The 21,064-nt window shown below is 40.5% G+C and overlaps 1 protein-coding gene across 1 annotated transcript; it reads right to left on the reverse strand.

The window, feature by feature from the left end:
* Positions 1-1,116: 1,116 nt before the first annotated feature.
* On the reverse strand, positions 1,117-20,854 carry fbxo25 (F-box protein 25). The gene is made up of 11 exons (XM_022212718.2): positions 20,735-20,854; positions 19,488-19,650; positions 11,648-11,751; positions 10,742-10,791; positions 10,531-10,623; positions 10,350-10,443; positions 8,027-8,211; positions 7,061-7,243; positions 5,968-6,111; positions 4,126-4,152; positions 1,117-2,018 (listed from the first exon to the last, which is right to left on the reverse strand). Exons 2-11 carry the CDS (start codon positions 19,541-19,543, stop codon positions 1,929-1,931), a joined length of 1,026 nt encoding a protein of 341 aa, XP_022068410.2. The 5' UTR covers positions 19,544-19,650; positions 20,735-20,854; the 3' UTR covers positions 1,117-1,928.
* Positions 20,855-21,064: the final 210 nt, after the last annotated feature.

The raw sequence follows: 21,064 nt of genomic DNA on the forward strand, positions 1-21,064 counted from the left end.
CTGTGTCCGCATACTCAGCACAAAGTCAAACACGTTTCTGGTGGGCGTTTGACTCCACCAGGGCTGCCCCTTGTCTCCGATCCTGTTCATGGTGTTCATGGACGGGATCTCAAGGCGCAGCCAGGGTGAGGAGGATGTCCGGTTTGGGGACCTCAGGATCGCATCTCTGCTTTTTGTAGATGATGCGTTTCGGTTGGTTTCCTCAGACCGTGACCTTCAGCAGCACTGGAACGGTTTGCAGCGGCGGGGATGCGGATCAGCAGCTCCAAGTCCGAGGCCATGGTTCTCTGCCGGAAGCCGGTGCTCCCTCTGGGTTGTTTCCTCAAGCAAGAGAGTCTAAGTATCTCGAGATCTTGTTCATGAGTGATGGGGAACTGGACAGGCAGATTGGTGCAGCGGCAGCAGTAATGCAGGCGTTGTACCGAACTGTCATGGTGAAGAGTTTACCAGTTCATCTACGTTCCAACCCTCACCCATCGTCATGAACTCTGGGTAGTGACCCAAAGAATGAGACTGCGGGTACAAGCGGCTGAAATGAGCTTCCTCTGTAGGGTGGCTGGGCTCAGAGATATAGGTAGGGTGAGGAGCTCGGACAGCTGGAGGGAGCTCCGAGTAGAGCCGCTGCTCCTTCCCGTCGAAAGGAGCCAGTTGAGGTGGTTTGGACATCGGATTCGGATGCATCCAGGGAGACTTCCTTTGGAGGTTTTCCAAACACGTCCACCTGGGAGAAGACCCAGAACTTGCTGGAGGGATTCCATATCTCATCTGGCCTGGGAAAGTCAGCTCTTCCTCGGGATCCCCCAGGAAGAGCTGGAAAGCGTTGCTGGGGCGAGGGACATCTGAAATGACCTGCTTCATCCGTTTCCTCCATGACCTGGCCTGGGATAAGTGGAAGAAAATGAATACCAGAGAAATATTGTTTATTAAATAAGTTTCCTTCACTATCCAAGTGTTCACATTTCTACTTTAACACCTTTAGAAAACTGAGAATATTGATCAAGTTCTGACCTGATAGTGGCAACTTTTCTTGCTTGTGTGGAAAGTGTCTAAACTATACTTAATTCAAATGTAAAATATTCAATGCATATATCACATAAAAGGAGACGTGAGTAAAAACAGGTTTTTAGAAATATTTAATCATCGTATATCTAGTTCCTGACCCATAAAATTCATGATAGTAACATCAAGAGTATTGGAAAGGTAAAGGAATATTACAAAAATTGAAAGAAGAATACAAAAGGTTTGTTTTTTCATCTCCTCCTGCTGCCACTTTACAGTTCTGACAAAAGTAGAAAAACTTGAACAGCTAAAGGAGGCTTTACATTACATTATTATTCTTTGTTTAGTGCTCCCATGTACACAGAGTCGAGCAGGAGGTCACGAAGGACGACATAGAGTACGTAAACAGAGACCCAAACATGACATGCAGTTACTGCAGAAAAATGCCACCAAAAACGGAACAGAGCAAGAAGCAGTTTAACGCCATTAAATAAATACTGAACATGAGTCGTCTTTTTCTGCCTCTCTGTAAAGGATCACCATTTTTGTTCACAACCTATCACCACTTGGATACCATAAACATGCTAACACTTTTTGTACATATAAATCCTTTCAAAATACTCATTTTGCATTTACATAATATTTTCTAGTCCCTCTGTGTGGAGAATCCTTTTCTTGTCACGAAGACAAATATTTGTGCGGAAGGAGGAAAAACAGAGTTTCTTTTATATTTCACCAACATTCTGAAAATCAACAAACACACACATGTAACCTTTCCTACGTCTTATGGAAAATGTTTGTGCGCTCAAAAGTAAAGACATAAAACTTTCTCTCAGTTGAAGCCCTTTTTGTATTTTGGGTAAACGACATCGAGGTCTTGTAAACACTCCTGATGTGGGCGCTTCAGTTTGAAGAGCAACGTGGAGGGTTTAGAACTTGAAGAGGTCGATAAAGTGCTGCGGGGAGATTGGCATCAGGCAGCTGTCTGGATCGTTGGCCGTGCAGGGGTGGCCAAAATCCTGCAAGAAAGTCCACAGAGGAATTAGTAGAAAGAAGGGAGACTGGAAACCTCTAAGGAAGGTTAGAAGCAGAGTGGTCTAATCCAATAACAATCTGAGTTTTATATAAGATCAAGATCAGGGATGTCAAACTCATCTCAGATCAGGGCCCACAGTCAGTTTAATTTGATCTCAAGTGGACTGGACCAGTAGCCTAGCCATGCTACACCCATGTTTCTGAAGGCACAAGGGTCTAGGGAAGCTCGACAGGGAGGGAGGCGGGCTAAAAGGTTGTCTATCAAATCACTCTGCAGCAATTGGGTAGGTATACAACCAATCAACGCAACGAATAGGCTGACGGAGTTCCGAGAGCACCGGCGGATTGTGGCTAAGTCCCATTAGCTTCCCAACCAGCGGAGCCAACTGGTATATTAAGGATTTGCCATATCCCGTCGGCATAAGTCCAAATACGTCTTTCTTTTCAATGAAACACTTCAGTGCCGTCCTTTGTTTATCTTTCAAGTTGAATTTTAGCTTCAAATCTTTAAGGGCTGTGGCCAAAGCCGAGTCGAAATATAACTGTTTATTGTGCGCCGGTTGTTTCTGTCAGAATCGTCTGTCGTCACTTCGTTACGCCCGCCTTCTGACTCTACACTTCATGGTGATTGGTCCGACCAGTTTTAGGAAAATCCAGCCTCGAGCCTTATGGAGGGTAACTCGACCCACCCTGGCAGAGAATTAAATTCGTTGCCATGGGTTGTCTAGCGCGGCTAGGCTACTGGACCAGTAAAATCAGAGCATAACAACCTATAAATAAATGACAACTACTAATTTTTCCTTTGTTTTAATGCAAAAAAGTAAATTCTGAAAATGTTCACATTAAATGAACTCTCTTTTTACAAAATATTATGAAGAACCTGAAATTTCTTCAGAAAAATATGTTTCATTTCAACAACATTCAGCCTCAGTTTATCATTTACACATTACAACTTCCAGATCCTAAAGTATCTACAAAGGAACAAAACATTTAGTCTCACGTATCTGGAACTGAATGATATAGTATTTTACTTTATGATCAAAATGACAACAGTCAGACAAAAAACAACAAAAAAAACAACAAAAACAAGACAAAATACTACAAAAATGAGACACAAAATGAAAGAAGAACAATGAGCAATCCAGTAATTTACTTTATGATCAAAACAACTTGTCGTAGTCTAGAAATTATTTGAAATTTATAGTTTTACATTTGTAGTTAATTTCTTCTCTAGAATTTTTACACTTTACAAAGTCGTCCCACTGGTCAGATTGGACCCTCTGGAGGAATGGCTTTGGCCCGCGGGCCGCATGTTTGACACCCCTGGTCCAGATTTTAGTGACAAAGTGGTCTAACCCACAACCCGAATACAGCGTTACATTGCAGCGCTTCGAGTGTTAGACCATTCTTGAAAACACAAAACTTTTAACCAGTTTTTCTCCAAAACTACAGAAAGTGAAGTCAGACCACTCTGCTTCCAAAACCTTCATTTATGAAAACTATAAAGTGCAGCTAACATCAGCTAGTTGGTAATTTTATCTTTACCTGAAGCCATTGGGACTGAACTGGTATCACACATTTAATTGTTACAGCTTTTTTCATGAATAACCTTTGTGCAATTACGTTAGCACAGGAATAGAAGTGTGAGTTTTAATGGAAAACATGGAATTGTCTGGGTGACCCCAGACTTTTCAGTGGTCATGTAACTCATGTGAAACTTGAAATGTTGGTAGTTAAGCTAAATCTAGGCTCAAACTAGTTAATAGAACTTGGGAGATTTACAAATAACTGGTGCAAGACATTCCTGGACAATAGCATACAGAGAGGAAGATTGGTCTAAACATTTGTGTTAGACAAACAGACGCCTGGCAACTCAACATTCAGAATAAGTAGGTGAAGTTAGAGGATAAGAAATTCATGGAAAGTATGGCAGTGTTTACTAAACACCTCTGGAAACACATGACGACACCAAATGACACGAAGATAGGGCGGTATAAAACATGAACACAGATATGTCATAAATCGGACCCTCAGAGAATGAGACTAGCTGGCAAATGACGAAACAGAGAGGCACGAGGGGACGGAAAATACCTTGAATAACAAAGCCAGATGGCGATCCTTAAGGAATCAAGGAGGAGGAGGCAGGAAGGACAGGAGACAAGCAAGGAGAAGGCAGAAGGTTAAACAATATAGGGACCCAGCCGAGGAGGGGAACAAGTTTGTGGGTTGTAAATAAGGACACAAAGAGCGGGAACCAACACTGCAGGGGAAGCTTTCACTCAAAGCACTGTTAGCTTAGCTGCTTTGAAGAAATTAGTAACGAATATTGAGTGAACATGTGGCTACAGATCAGATCTAAGGAGTCGCTGAGGGAAAACGAGTCAAGCATGACTTTATTGATCCAGGAGAAGTTTTTAATGCTTTAGTAGAGTTTAGCAGAAGAGCAACATCGAAGGGTTTTCTTTTGCTCCAGAAAGTGAAATATTCAAAATACAGGGATGTGAACTGATGATTTGCCATGAAACAGGAAGTGATGTCTCACCGTCCTGTACATGCTCCAATCTATCTCAGACTTTATGTGTGATCAGAGTCCGACCCTCGTCACATCCATAGGCCGAAATACATTCTCAGTCACAATGCCACCTGGTGGACATGTGTGGGATAGCTGAGCCGCAAGGATGCAAGGACCCAATCAACGCTGCTTGTAAATCTCCACCAGGTGGCGCTATCACTGTGACTGTATATTGACCCGTGGATGTGATCAGGCCTGGATTCTGATCAAACATTTAAAGTCTGAGGCAGATAGGAGCACATACAGGCTAGTTACAAAGCATTTCCTGTTAGGTAGTGTTTACAGATACGGACCCATACCCGTAGCCTGTGGCCTACGGATACGGCACTTTCCATTTGCCAGACAGATACGGACCCGTACGCGAGTCTCGCGAGTCAAGAAGCTGCTAACCACTGCAAACTGTTGAAAGGTAAGCCAAGGTTAGGGTTAGTGTTAGGGTTAGGTTTAGGGTCCATACCTGCAGTACCGATGCTACGGGTCCGTACCTCTAGCAACTACCTTCCTGTTAAGTGGTGAAACATCAAACCCCAGGAGTCGCCGTTTCCACACTTTCAGACTTTAGTGGGGCATTTTGATAACATTTGATCACCTGTGCCTGCTGTACATTCTGGCCAAATTTCAGCTCACTCTGCATTACCCCTTTCAGTCTATAGCTTTTGGAAATGTGCAAAAATTGGCCCGAAGTTGTCCAAAATTTGATGCATAATTCAAAATGACCGATTTCCTGTTGGGTTTTGGACATGGCGGCCCCAGACTTCTTGTGCGTCTTGACGTGTTGACTATGTGTACAAAATTTCGTAGCTCTACGTGAAACGTGCTTCGGGGAGCCCAATTTTTCTAGTACTACTAAGGGTGCTACTGAGTCATTTTCAAATATTACGCCAGTTCTGATGTGTGTGCAAAGTTAAACGTGTTTTTGAGCACGTTTAGGGTCCTAAAAAGTATAATTTAACAACTCACTTGCTTCCAAGTACTGTTATCACTGTAATAGAGGCTGTGTGACTGACCAGAGCATCCTTTAATGAGTGTACCAAACCACACCAAAGATTTCTAGGTCTATGCCAAGGCAGATAAATAATATTTGGGTTAAAGTTTGATAGACAACTCTTAAATATAAGTTATGAGAAATATCAGATCCATGAGAAACTTTATGTCAAACAGTAAAGGTTTAATTGCCTGTACACACTCCATTTTTCAGGACTATATACTGGTAATACCAGTTAAACTTGGACTGACTTTACTTTTACCTTCTTCTACCCTTATAATGCACAACTTAACCATGCAGCCTGATGAATAAACCGGTTAACCTTGTGGTGTTTTGTGCATGATGTAGGTAAATGTGGTTGTGTTGTTGTGTTTACCTTCCAGAAGAGGATGCTACAGTGTTTGCAGAAGTGCAGCGTGTCTCCGTACTGCTCCCTCATGGGGTAATGTTTCTGCAGGTTGAAGTACATCAGCTTCCAGTCCACGTTGCCACTCTTGGTTAAGACCAAATTGTTACAAAACTGCAAATTTGGGGTGGACACACACAAACACACACAAACAGAGAGAAAGACAGATGGAAAGAAATGCATTTAAGAACTGTTTAAAGACACAGGGGACGTGGATTTAATTAAAAGTGGAACTGAGTGTAATTAGATGTCATCAAGGACAATTTCTCATTAACACCAATCTCGAGTGGTTGCTGAGAGGTGTGTGTGTGTGTGGTGTGTGTGTGTGTGTGTGTCTGTGAAAGCAGATGAGAAAAATCATTTAGCTGTGAGCAAAATGAGGCAACTCTGCCCTCTAGTGGTCAACAGAGGATCTATTTCCTTCATCTACAGCTGCCATCACATTGATGTTTAACCATTAACTACTGTTCTAAGTTGTATTGTTTTTTTCTCTTTAACTCTTTAAAACTTGCCATTGTGCAATTCTGCCAGGACATGTTCTTACATTTTTACATACTGTAGTACAATTTTTTGGAGACTTTTTTTGCTTTTCATCAATATAACCCTTACATCCAAAGTTTTAATAATATGCATTGACTTGTTTTAACAACTACAATAAATTGCTTGAAAGTGAAATAAACCTGAAAAATTAAAATATTTTTTGTTTTTTTCCCACATATATTTCAAAACGGCACAGCTGTATCGCTCAAATTTGTAAAAATATTGTACAATATCCCGTGGTCTAATTTGTGAAGATTTTTGTTAGGTGCACTTTATTGTGTACTTTTACAAATCAATCACTGCAGTTGAAGAGCGCTCTGAGACCTGGTGAATGTGTGAAATGTTAGTTCAACTCCCCAGATTTTATTTGCAAAAAGAATGATGGATCTATCTTACCTGGTTTCAAATCTACCACCAGTCAATTATGAACATGCATTCATAGCGCCGGCGCTACGTTGGGCTCTACAGGGTTAAATTAAGGCGACTCTGAATTAAACCCACAGATTTAGCTGCGCTCTCTCACCGGTTTGCCCGAGAAATGAAAGTGGCAGAGTTTCTTCCACAGTGTCCTGTTCTCACTGAGGATGTGCAATGTGGGCGTGGCCTGTCCCAGGTTGATGATGTCACAGGCATCAGACAACTTCAAGAGGATTTTGTTCTGCATATGCAGCGGCAAGTCACTGAACGACATACCGGTGCACATTTGCTGAGGAAACAAGATTACAAAAACAGAATTAGAGCTGGAGTGTGCAGAGTAATGAACTTTATGTTAAAAAAAACATTCTGGGATCATTCTTTCCACTGAGGCTGCAACTATTTACACCAAGATTCAAAAGTTTGGGGTCACTCAGATATTTTCATGTTGCCCATGAAAACTCACACTTTTATCCATGTGCTAACATAATTGCACAAGGGTTTTCTAATCATCAGTGAGCCTTTCAACAGCATTAGCTAACACAATGTAGCATTAGAACACAGGAGTGATGGTTGCTGGAAATGTTCCTCTGTACCCCTATGGAGATATTCCAGTAGATATTTCCAGCTAGAATAGTCATTTAGCACATTAACAATGTCTAGACTGGATTTCTGATTCAATTAATGTTATCTTCATTGAAAAAAACTGCTTTTCTTTCAAAAATAAGGACATTTCTTAGTGACGCTAAGCTTTTGAACGGTACTGTATGTTCAGCTGAGCAATAAGGAAACAGCTGCACATTATTTATCAGTACTTCTTCCATATTTCATGTTCCTCACTCATTGAATTCTGCTTTCAAATAGAAGTGGCCTGTCAAGTGAGCAGCGGTACGGAGATATAAACCTAGAACACCAGAGGCTGTTAGATTCTTAGCCTAGTTCTCTTTTAAAATGAAATGCCGTCACGCTGGTAGCTCAGATTTGACTTGGAAGGGTGTCGAGGCCTGGAGCAAGTTTCTGGATGAACTCTAAGAACACCAACGCACATCTACACAAACAAGGACCTGCTTTCTACCTTGGGGATCTGCATGTTGTTGAGCTCCTGCTGCCATTTAACGATGGTCTCCAGACGACACAGCCAGATGTTGACGTTGCCCACGAGGACACATCTGCCAACGTGGATGGTCAGGCTGTGCAGCGTGGAGCTCAGGTCCTGCAGAAGCTCCTTGACAAGGCGAGGATTGTAGTGGTCCTCTAGGACTGAAATAGACACACAGATGATCAGAAACGAAAACGTAAAGAAATGCAGCGTAAGATAGATGTAACAATATATTCCTTTTTTTCCCCAGGCTGCTACTAGAATCACCCTTCTCACATCGTCCACATAAAATCAATAACTGTTAACTACGGAAGCCCTGAAAATATATGAACATTTGTTTGTTTAATATTTTAACCCTTTAAGCTTCAGTCAATTCCAGCCGTTTTCAGTACAAAAAATCGCTAATATTCTATTTTTAAATAAAAAAAATTACGAAAAATACGGGGAATATTGGACGGGCATCGCGAGGTGCTTTTCCTTGAAAACGACCGATTCGGGGATTTTATACCGACTTCAGGACATGTTTTGGACAAAATAGTTTACTGGCTTGTGTCATCTGGATGTAAAAGGTTGGATTATGGCCGTTTTTTGTGGAATCTTTTTTCTGTGTGTAATAATGAACCCGGAAATGTGAGTCGCGCTGTGTGCGTTGAAGCCGTGTATAGAGAACGGATGGATGAATATTTGTTTTTGTCGGACAAATGTGTTTTTCTCACCCGCTGTGGTAATCGCATCTGAAAGTGGTTTATACCGGCAGATTCATGAGAATCTAAGCTTTCCATCGGTGTATAGTGTTTGTATAAGCGCGTTTGCGGCCGTCGGACATTCTTGAAATTCCTATGCAAATTAGTAGGTGTACCGCCGGCGGTACACTGAAGCTTAAAGGGTTTTAACTGTCTCCCTTATATTGTAGGAGAATGCCAAAAGTAGCCCTCAAAACATTCTCACCGTGACATTTCATGTGCTCTGAGTATGTAGAACGAGTCGGCATAGGAAGCAGTAATGGCACATTTTAAGAGGCAACATGTATTTGTCAAATCCACCCTCGATGAACTAAAAGAAGACGTTCAAGAACGGCATTTCACTGAGAAAAAGGAATGTCAGCCCTTTGCAACACCACCCTGTAATGATGGAGCACTCCGGTCCTACTGGTTTTGTGGTTCAACATTCTGTGGAAAATGATCGCTGTGACTAAGGAGAGACGACATTATCTGGTTGCACAGAGCCGTAAGAAATTAATTTACTTTTCTCAACACAAAAAGAACATGAAATGTGCTATAGGTAGACTTTTAAACCAGAGGTAACAACCTCCACCTCTGCCTTAACGTCAGTGTTGCGTCCTCTGCCAGTCTTGTGGTTGGTAGTGGACTTTGTAGAGCCTCTGTGTGTTTGGATGGTTTGCAGAGACGATATTGTTTACAGCTGGCTGAAGACCGAGCTCCAGATCCCACCTGGCAGTCACTGCATTAGTATTAGTATTTGAATTGTATTAGCTTCTATTGTTTGTGGTGGGTGTTGCTACTGCTCTTAAGCCCTTGACGCCTGTTGTCATGAATTTGCATCATACCACTTTCATTCAGACTGCAGTCGAGATACCGTATCCATTTCCCCAACGCCGGTTTGTGCATATTCAATACGTACCTTGGAACCTTTTGCAAGCACTGGTTTCTCGTACTGGTCGGAGTGGGACCTAATTATTATATATCTGTTGTTATTAATACAAATCTGTTCTACGTGTAATAGATATATGAATAATTACCACTTATTTTACCATCTGCTGGAAAGCAAAAACAAACATTTTTTTTTTATTTAACTGTAAATAAATTCAGGCATCAAGGGGTTAAGTTTGGCTAAGGAGTTTGGTTGTTTGTTTTTGTTTAGCTAGTTTAACAACTGTGTTAGCCTTTGTTTGGTTTTATTTTGTTCTTTGATTTAGCAACATCCACCAGCCCTGTTTTCCTGTGTTTGGTCACTTTTGTGTTGATTCTGTCCCTCAGCAATAAATTGCTTTCCATAACCAATTAGATCTGGTTATTTCTGTTACACCCAGCTGACCGTAGCGGTTGGGTCTTAATCAGCAAAACCAATCGCATCATCTTTGACAAGAGGATTGTTTCATCCAGTCCCCCCACGATCACCTGTACAGATGCTCCACTGTGGAGGACATGAAGTTCTATCAATATCTCGGCTTCTGGCTGGATTCATCTCTGTCTTTCTTCACATACATTAACAACCTCCAGAACAAACTCAAGGACAGACTAGCGTTCTTTTTCCACAACATGCTGTCAGGTCTGCTTACCTTTTCGTACAATCTTTTCCAGTATGTTGAAGTAGTTTTTCTGAGCAGCTCCGCTCAAAGAAGTCAGCTGAGACCTGGCTATCAGCTGAAAAAGCTGACAAAAAGAACAGGAGCCATTTGTACGAGTCGTATGAGAAAGGTTTCTTAAACCTCATGTGTGATCATCATCATCATCGCTCACTTTTGCGACATAGTTAAACCTTCTCAGGTCCTGGATGGCACTGGAAAAGTCTAGACGGTTCAGAGCTTCACCAAGCGTGCAGTATCCATGTCGCTGTAGGCACACATGGAAACAGAAACAGCGTTCAACCAAGAATTACTTGATTTAAATACACTGTTTCCCATAAACGGGTTATTTATGTAAAAATGATAAATGTAGCTCCAGTACTCACTTCTTTTGTGCTCCCTTTCTGCACATAGATCCATTTATCCCTGAAAACAACTGAAAAAGGAAGAAAAAAAACCATTTGAATGGTTCTGGTTTGTTACAGCTGTGTGTTACTTTTTTTAAAAAATCTTCAGTTTGTGATACTTTTGCACTGGACTGCATTGCATTTTATATTGTTCTTAAAGCAGGTTCAAGAGGCAAAAACTATAATGCCTCCATCCACAGGACGACGAGTATCAAAAATACTATTAGTCAAATACTACGGCCTTCACAGTCACCAGATTTCAACCCTTTCTGGACTGAAGTGTTAAACATTGCTCCCCACTGCTGTTATCAAAACACTGAATGAGGTAATATCTTCAGGATGAACGGCGTTCGTCCCTCCAGTGCTGCTCCAGAGACTTGGAGAATCAGTGCAAAGGTGCAATGAAGCTGCTGTGACAGCATGTGGCAGCCCAAACCATACTAAGAACACGTTTTTCCTTTATTTTGTCACCCATAGTAGTAGTTTAATGTATAGCGATGCTGCATATGTTGTAGATCGGCTCTAAGTAAAATCTGAACCAGCATAGCATCTAGTGTCAAATCCATTGCTGTCAAACACATGGAAGTACTCAAACAAAATATCCTAAAATACCCTAAAATGGTACAGCAGATAAGGAAATGTGCTTATTTACATTACTGCAATGATGGATTGCATCTACTCCGCGATAATGTGAGACGGTGAGCACTCAAAACAATTTAAAAAGACACATTTGCTACACAACCGTGCGCAGAAGGCTTAAAGTTTCCCTGCTGTCTCACTGTGTCTCAGTGACGTTTGTACTTGTGTTCACACGGCCTGTAATTTTCATACCGCAAACTCTCTTCAGAGAGGCCAAAACGGTGTTTATGTGCTGCTGAAACTCACACTGGGATTTGGTGTTGTTGTTGTAGAAGTCCTTTTTCCTCTTGGTGGTGGCGAGTTCGCACACATCTCCGACAAACAGATTGTCATTGTTGTCGTTGCAGAGCCTGTTAGGACAGAGGAAGCATGTTGGAATTGTGTTAGTGACACGACACGCAAGCTCGACCGGTGCAGCAAACATAACACATAATTAACAACCACTGAGAGGAATCTGCTCTGCTGTGGCGTCCTGAAGGTGCAGGTGAAGTGAGTCAGTAAATGTGAGGTAAAGCTAAAGAGTCAAGGAGTGGAACAAAGCTCTAATGTCGCTTGTGATCACACACCAGTTGCATTAATTCTTATAGTTATACTGATTATGCAGGTTAAGACAGATGTAAGAGGAGCTGGAAAAAAAAAGATGTAAAACTCTGATGATTCATATGCAGGAAACACTGCAGATGGCATCAGCATCTACGTAGGAGACAGAAACATGGATGTGACTCACAGCAGCTTTTCTGAGGACAACAAGCAAAACATGTCAGATATAAATCTCAAAACATTACAGACCTCTCTGTTATCTCTGGCAGACATTTTGGCTTAAAATCGTCAAATATTGAATGAATAAAATGAACCAAAAACAAACCGTTTTCACGAAGCAGATGCTGTAAAAAATAAAAAATTCTGCATTTTTAGACTCAAACGTGAAGCTCTGACTGACTGAGCTGAGGCAAACAACCAGGTGAGAAAAATTAAGAGATTTCTTGGTTGAACTGTAGGTGGTGTTTCCACAGAACAGACAGGGATGTGAAAACTAATTTTAAAAATATAAATGTATCTGTATTTTTAAATCAAGTTTGTGAGTTCACTATTATTTTCCAGCGTCGGTAATGCCTGTGGACCTGTGGATTGCAGACATTTTCCCAATTTTTGTTAAATAATTTTTTTAAAAATCACCAAAATGACACAATTTATGAGCCAGAGGTTGTAAAAAGTTTTGTAAAAATACAAAAAATGAGATTTTTGTGTTTTTTTTAAGAATATTCCTCTGTTTTGTTGGGAAATTTAAAAAATTCTGAGCTTAAAGAAAATCGATTTACTTTATTTCTATTAAAAATTTTAAATAAACGTGTCATCAACACTTTTTTCAAAGGTACACTTGGTAAGGGAAGGCGAAAGCATGCTAGGATGTAATTACAGAAAGGCAAGCTGAAACTGTGACCTGTATGTAGATGTACGTCTCCGTCTGTAGATCTTCTCTAATGACCTCTCACTGACAGATCAAAGGGCTGAACTGGGCTGCTAATTGACTCCATTCATTAATAATCCATCGGCTGAGGCTGAGCACCTGACCAGCAACAGCAGCAGCATGGAGAGCATTTTGGTCAGCTGATTACACTTCAAGAATATGTTCAAAGTGAAAATTATTTGATATGTGAATGAGAAATTGTTCCTGATTTCAGGTGTAGAAGAAAAGGAGCAGAAGAGCATCTTCACATCTTTATAAAAACCTTTTCTTCTAATCTATCTTCTCGTAATAAACTCCCACTGTTGGACAGAGGAAAGTGTAGTCGGGTAAATATCAAACGTCAGCTCTTTTGGGCTCTTTGATGGGAAGATTTTGTGCTTTTCCAAATATATACACTAAGGTTCAAACATTTGGCGTTACCCAGACAATTTCATGTTTTCCATTTCTGCATCAAGATAGCAGGAGGAAAACATCTCGCTGGCTTTGGAAGAGGATTTATTGTTGAGGAACGGATGGCAGGAGCTTCAGTCACAAAAACTGCTCAGCTAGCTAGGAAAACGTCAGTAAATAGGGTTGAAATTTGTCACTGATGACTGCTATACTTGTTTACACTTTTATCCACGTGCTAACATAACTGCACAAGGTTTTCTAATCATCAATGAGCCTTTCAACACCATTAGCTAACACAATGTAGCATTAGAACACAGGAGTGATGGTTGCTGGAAATGTTCCTCTGTACCCCTATGGAGATATTCCATTAAAAATCAGCTGTTTCCAGGTAGAATAGTCATTTACCACATTAACTATGTCTGCACTGGATTTATCATTCATTTAATGTTATCATCACTGAAAAAAAACTGCTTTTCTTTCAAGACTAAGGACATTTCTAAGTGACGGTAGTGTATAACAGCATAAAAGACAATAAACTAATTATCTTGTGATAAGGGTGTATTTAATTGTTTTTAGTCAGTTAATCCAGAAAAAAGCAGCAATGAATTACATGAAAACCCTTCTTTGCTGCAGTGACAACTACGAGGCGTCACTGTTTCAACAAGGACTTGACCCCATGCTGTTATCTCTGTCTGTAAACAACATCACACCCCTGATCAGCAACTCTTCACATTCCAGTGTGTCTGTTCAGAACGACTAAATCACATTTGACTTGTGGCATCATTGCAAAGGATGCCTCAAGAACCTGTTCTGAGAGACAAAAGTCTGACTTTCAACAGGTTTTGCTCAGAAAAAGGAAAAAAGAGGGAAACTGCGAGTGTGTTTTTGCAGTGGTGGTGGTTTTACACCAGTTGTGTCGACTGAGGAATCCCTGGAACTCACATAAAATCACACTCCTTTCATCTAAAACAGACTGATAAGAAGGCTTTGCTGTTTCAGAGAAAAAAGGATAATGTTTTGCAAAAAGCTTTACAACAGACCCTAGAGTATATGCAGCAGGGCACTTACTCTAATGAAAAATCAACGTACAGAAGCTTCTCCTAACCGTTCTGTCACAATCTGTAAATTCACAGAAAAGCTATTAGACAAAGACACTAATTTACTTCACCGCCAGCATAAACGAAGACACGGTGCTGCTTGTCTGACTGCGAAGTCAACCGATAAGAGCGAATTAGCTCCCCGGTAATCTCTCGTCTATATCCATTTATCCAATTGCGCATGCATACACACAAACACATGCAAGCACAGTAATCTGTCACAGTGAATTACATGTGAGGAATGAAATCGCCTGGCTGCTTTTTTCTTTCAACAGGTTGCATGCGGAACACCTGTCTCTGCTGAGCCGATAAAGATATCACACAGCAGCTAGGAAGTTAGAAGAATTTATGGAGAGTTTAAGAAAGTCAACATGAACACTGAAGGAAAGGAGAGGTATGAGGCTGACTTACTCTACTGTGAATGGGCTCAGTGAGGCAGCGTTTACTACATGCGTTATCGAATGCAAGAACAGCAAACTGAGGGTTGAAACACTCAGCTGACACTCCAGCACCTATCAGACACTTCAGTGTTTGCAGATAAAGCGTGACAAAGGTCTGCTGACATTCAGAGAGACGCTACGATCTGAACTACTTCTGTAACACCGTGTGCCATGCCAGTGCACACAGCATCCATGTGTTGTTCTGTACCTCCGCTGCATGAAGTCACTGGCCTTCCAGGGTGAGACTGAGTCTGGACAGCGGCCAATCTGAAGAGCTGATGTCATCAGTTATTGTCTGATGCCGTGGCCTCAGCGCCTGTTTGCTGAGAAGACTGCTGACCAGCTAATCTGGTACTGTGAGGTACTGTTAGCCGGCTGATCAATAGAAGAGGCGACACTGCGACCTGTGGGAGATATCACCGACGGCAGCTGAGATTCAAGCCTTAACCCCTCGAGTAGACACGGTTTGCTCATGAACCAGCATGTCAACAGCTCTGGTGTTTACCAGCCAAATGGGCGATCATGTTCGGTTGTTGGCGGTTTGCAATTTATGCACGTAGAAGTTTGGCTTAATGAGGAAAGAGGCTGTTACTGAATCGCTGCCTGTGTTATTGTTTTGGTTTAGAGATTGATCCTTCACCCCCTAAAGGTCAGTGACATCTTGACTTAGGAAAAACCTGAATGAAAGCTGCTTTGATTAGATGTCTGTCAGTGGTATTTAATCATTTTTAAAATGTTTTTGTCATGACGCTGCTGGAAACCCAAAGCTGCTGCCAGTTAAACTTAAAAAAAAAACCTCAGAGATTTCACTGATAAGACGGACTATTTTTCTGTAACAAGCTATTCCATTTAACACCTTCTGGATTCTAACAACATTAATTTTATGAGGGCCAACATTTCAGTGAGGATTGCTCATGAAACATCATATTAACGGCTTTGATGTACGTCACTTTGGACAAAAGCGTCTGCTAATGAAACTGTAGAAACTGTAGAATTGTAGAAGCCAAGTGAGCGATTACATTTGGTTGTTGGTACTTCTCAAGTTTGCCGTAATGAGGAAAGAAGCTGCTTCTGAACAGTTGCCTGTGCTATTATTATTATCTTTTGTTTTTTCCCCTAAAGGTTAGTGACTGAATAAAAGCTGCTTAGAGGAGATATCTGTCTGTTGTATTTGATGCATTTTTTTTCATATTTTTGTCATGGTGCTGTTGTAGATCCAGTCAGTTACACAGAACAACCTAGATGGATTCATTTTCTGTAACACACTACCCCATTTAAGACTATCTGAAGTCCAATTTTATAACAGACATGGTTTAAGTACACTGAAAAAATGGAGTAGAAATATAAAGTGCTGCATCTCTACGGAAATAAACTCATCTGTGGTTAGCAGCAGACTTGAGGAAAACCTGATTTAAGCTGCTTTGAGTACACGTCTGTCTGTGGTATTTCAACACCATGATGCTGTTCTTGTGAACCAAAAGTTGCAGCCAGTCGCACAATAAAACCTCAGCGGTTTTGCTGGTTAGACAGATTCTTTTCCTGCAACAAGCCGCCCCATTTAACACCTTCCAATAAAATGCTTTTTACGACAGACATTTTCTGGGTACACCTAAGAGATGGAGGAGTCAGACAAAGACAGGCAGCTGGAAGACATACCAGGTCAAGAATGGTAAGGGTGTTTTAAGTACAGACGATGCAAATAACAAGCCTCACTGCACCGCACAACCCCAAAACACAGATACTACAAGAGACAAACAGAACAAAAAGAACCCATAAAGAAAGACAGAACAGCTTCTCATCTATCCGTTTATGTGACCGCTCCTCATCAGTTGGCATACATCAAAACAGTATGTTGTTCAAACATGGAGGTTCTTCTTCTGTTCTGTCTGAGGAACTGGTACGTTAGCCTTCATCACACAACTTCAGACACCTCAGAGACGGAGCTCATGTGTTGGAACAGCTGCAAACATTTAAAATAACTCTAAGAGACGTACACATGAACTGACATTATGTGCTGAACTGGAGCTATGTATGATTCACAGGCATCTGAAAACATGATTTATCCACCAAAATGATTGTTTCATCTTAAGGTTTATTCTCTTGTGGCCTGGTGTGTAGTGAGGAAGTCCACTCTCCTCTCACTGAGGAAGTGGAACAATGAGCTGAGCATTGTTTACTGGAAACATCAGGTAAAAATTAGGAAGTGACATATCATTTAGAAGCCTGATCTTGATGCTTTACTGCTACAAAACCCTAACTTGCTCAGCTTGTTCTGTTGCAGTATTATCGTTTATGGTTTGTCATTCAATCATATGGATAAACATGAAAAAAACACTCAATTCCACAGGTTCTTAGATTTGAACCGTCACACAGGACTGCTGATTAAATCACAATATGCTAAAAGTTATACATTTACCACCAGCTGACTGATTTTCAAATGTGTATCTGCTTTTAGTAGACAGTTTGCAGGGGAAAAAAATCAATGCAGGATACACAAAGGTGTTATTATTAATTAGGAAAAAATGTAGTGCTACAAATGATAGGTATTTTATAATAGATTTTTTAAAAATGTGTTTCCATACTTGTCGTCTATCTGCCCTGTGTGAACCACAGCACACATTCTGCCCAGTTCAGCCAAAAATTTGCTGGATATTTGAACGTAACTTCTGCACAAGGAATGCAGAATCTTTGTTTTGTTACGGAATATTATTATTGCAAATGGTTTATTTTTGGAGTTATTTAAATAGGAGAAAAAGATTTTAAAGAAACATCTTTATTTCAGCTTTAGATTTTGTTAACTGTCCAAACAGAACATCACAGATTAGTTCACGGATCACTGGTGGGTTAAAAAATCCACCGATTCTTTCTGTTTTTACAGCTTTTGGCTCTGGTAAACGGTGCAACTTTGGTGACTTTTTTGACAGATAAGAAGCTGAAAAGTTAATGCTTTTTGTAATTTCAATTAACAAGTACATTTATCTCATTTCATTTGCCATCTCTGCTACTTGTGTCTCACTTTTAATCTCTCCTCTAACAGGATACACTGGAGACAACTTCGCCTCATGTAAAATTCCCTTCAAGTCTCTCAATTCAACCCTTTATACTCAACTCTGTCTGTTGCCATGACAGCCCTCTGGCAACAAGAGGCTGTGACTGTGGGATGGAGATCACCTCATCAAAGGCTCTCTGCTGTGGCCCTGATAAGAGCTGGCTGAATCATTTTCTCCCTGGCAGTGAGAAGCTATGGACTTATGGGTGCTATCTGGTCCAGAACCATTGTTTTCACGAGGGAACAAGCTGCACTCGTTTACGTTTAACTTCATTATTATCCTGAAGAACATCTGATTTTCAGCCAGACACATATGAATACTTCAGCTTAGATCAATAACAGCAAACTACTAAATCCATAATGCGACAGAACTAATCAAAGCTAACAGACGGGGCATCCTGGTGCTCAAGAGTCTAAGACACAGAGCATGTAATTGTAACATAACGCCTTTGGTGCATGTCCTACTCCATCTCTATCCCTTAATTTCCTGTCAGCTCTCTGCTGTCCTGGGCTTAATAATGGGAAAAGCTCTCCAAAAATATTTTGGGGATTTTTTGTGGAAGCTGGAAAAAGTCTTAAAAGCCAGTCAGCCGTACTCAGTCCACTTTTAAAACCGAAGCTACTCTTGGCTACTTTAACTTAATAAGACAGAGAAGCCCAAAACACTCAAACACTGTGTAGTTTTACATTGTTTAGGTGATATAGTTAGCCATTTCTAATACTAGAATATATCACATGTCTGCGCATATAAAGGCCCAACAAAGTTTAACTAAAAAACTGCTAGAAAAGTCCCCTCCTTTTAATGGCTTTTACTGTTAGAGCTCTTTTTACAGCAAACTTATCACTGACTAATATCTAATGCAAAGAAATGTGTGCTAACAGTATTTAAATCAGACAAAACTCTTAACCACCTCTTTTCTTAGTGTTTAATGACATCTACCTCTGAATCAATACTTTGGAGATTAAAATCATCACACTTCATGATGAAATCATCAAGATAAATTAGCAGCAAGAGTCTGTAAGGACTGTTGTCCAGCCGTAATGCGATTTATGAATGCAGAAATTAATCAAGGCACCGCATTACAAAAGGCACGTAACTAAGGACTGTAGTGAAAATCTTAGTTTTATACAACAGTGAGAAGAGAACCTCATATGTGTGAAGATTTTGAATGTAGTCAGTTAAGTCTAATTTAATCTGCTAAATCAGTAAGTAATAAAACGTAAAGAGATTAACACAGACTGTACCGGTCTAACAGCGTCATTACAGGCAGATACACACAGCCATTCAAAAGTTTTGGTCACTTAGAAATGTCCTTATTTTTGAAAGAAAAGCATTTTTTTCAATGAAGACAACATTAAATGAATGATAAATCCAGCGTAGACATTGTTAATGTGGTAAATGACTATTCTAGCTGGAAACAGCTGATTTTTACTGGAATATCTCCATAGGGGTACAGAGGAACATTTCCAAGCAACCATCACTCCTGTGTTCTAATGCTACATTGTGTTAGCTAATGGTGCTGAAAGGCTCATTGATGATTAGAAAACCCTTGTGCAAATATAATAAAAGTGTGAGTTTCATGTAAAATGTGGACCCTAAACTTTTGAGCAGTAGTGTAGGAGACAGAAGTTCTGATCTTACTCTTTCAGGTCTATCTCTCTGTTGTTGTCCTCCAACTCGTGTCCAAAGAAGACCATCCTCTTCCAGCCGATGCTCCGTCTTTGTCCAGCTCCATCCTGGCCGACCTCCAGTCCTTTCCCAAGAAAGGCATCTTAGCAGACAGGGTCGCTGCCGCTCCAAACACCTGAAGGGTAAACCAGATCCAATCAGAAGAAGATTCATTTTACTCTCAAGTAGTAGTCAAAACATTAAGGTCGAGGCAGGTAGCCGCTCTGAGTTTTTTTCCTGTCCTTCTCAGTAAAGATTTTTTGTTGCTTTCCACTGCCGCCAAGTGTTTGCTTAAAAGGATCCAAAAGAAAACTTTAGATTATTGGGGTTTCTCTTTCAAAATTTCTAAAATCTTGACCTTACTATGTAAAACACTTAGTGATAATATATTGTGAATTGGTGCTGCATAAACAAAATTGAACTGAATTAAGCACTGCTTTTGAATACTTTTTTTTATTTTAAGTGCTCTTTATTTCAGGGCTTAAAAATCAATAGAGAAGGTCTTCAGTTTTTATATTTAAAGATGTTCACATTAATTGGAAATATTCTGCTCAAAAAGGGTCTTTAAAAGTGTATGAGTAAAGATCAGACAACAAACACAAAATGAAAACTACTCTCAGTCAGTCATTCGATCCCAACAAGACAAGAACAAATGCACAACTACAAATCAGGCACACCTGCATCCGACAAGTTTCTTTCTTCTTCATTTAAAAAAATCTCAGATAAGAGCCTTTAAAACACATCATTTCAAATTATTTTTTAAATACACATCTATGCGACAAATTCAGTGGCAAGTTCAATTTAAACATTTAACATTCAGTAGTAGCTAAATAATGTGAATAATAAATAATTATCACGGCCTATATTTGCTTCTACAGACTCTGTAGCTGCTTTCAAAACAAACATGGAGCCGTTACATTTACAAATCTTCTCTGTATTATTTTTCGACCTGTTTAACACTGACATACAAAATGACACAAAGAGATATACAGTTTGTTTGGAAAATTATATATATAAATAGCAAAGACAGTGACAAATTTATATACCTTTAGCTTTTTTGGACAATGACAGCAAATTACGTTCAGGTGGTTTAACGGTTAAAAATGGCATAAAACAAAGATGTCAGTCGGTTCGACGCATAGGATCACGGCAGTAAGGACGCGTAGAATCGAAATTACGCCAGAATAAGGTTGGAGGTTTCTGGATGAAGATAAACAAACCTGAAAAGGCAAGCGACTCCTTTGTTGTGTCCTCCGTCTCTGCCTCTTTCTCTCGTCTCCTGCCGCGCTGGAAATATTGACGGAAGTAAATACAGTGCGGACAGAGGCATTCGTCCCCGCCCCCTTCTCTGCTCTGATTGGAGAATAAGTCTGTATTTCTCTTGTTGCTACCCGGAGTGGCGTCGCTGATTGGCTGAGCTGCACCGTCAGTCACTTTTTCCTCTACTTTTTTAATCCTCTCTGTTTTGTTGGGGCTTTCTTCTACACGTGACAGACTGCTACGCACATGTACTTGTGTTTTGATTTTGAATGGGGGAGATGGGAGCCAGA

This window comes from Acanthochromis polyacanthus, chromosome 16, assembly GCF_021347895.1.
Source record: "Acanthochromis polyacanthus isolate Apoly-LR-REF ecotype Palm Island chromosome 16, KAUST_Apoly_ChrSc, whole genome shotgun sequence".
Lineage (NCBI taxonomy): Eukaryota > Metazoa > Chordata > Actinopteri > Pomacentridae > Acanthochromis > Acanthochromis polyacanthus.

Bases quoted from the DNA above. Each gene is read 5' to 3' on its own strand.
- fbxo25 (XM_022212718.2), bottom strand. From the start codon at position 19,543: ATGGTCTTCTTTGGACACGAGTTGGAGGACAACAACAGAGAGATAGAC. The intron at 10,444-10,530 runs GTGAGCGATGAT...TCTTTTTGTCAG, and splicing joins GGTTTAACTATGTCGCAAAA to CTTTTTCAGCTGATAGCCAG. The intron at 6,112-7,060 runs GTGAGAGAGCGC...CCAAATTTGCAG, and splicing joins TTCATTTCTCGGGCAAACCG to TTTTGTAACAATTTGGTCTT.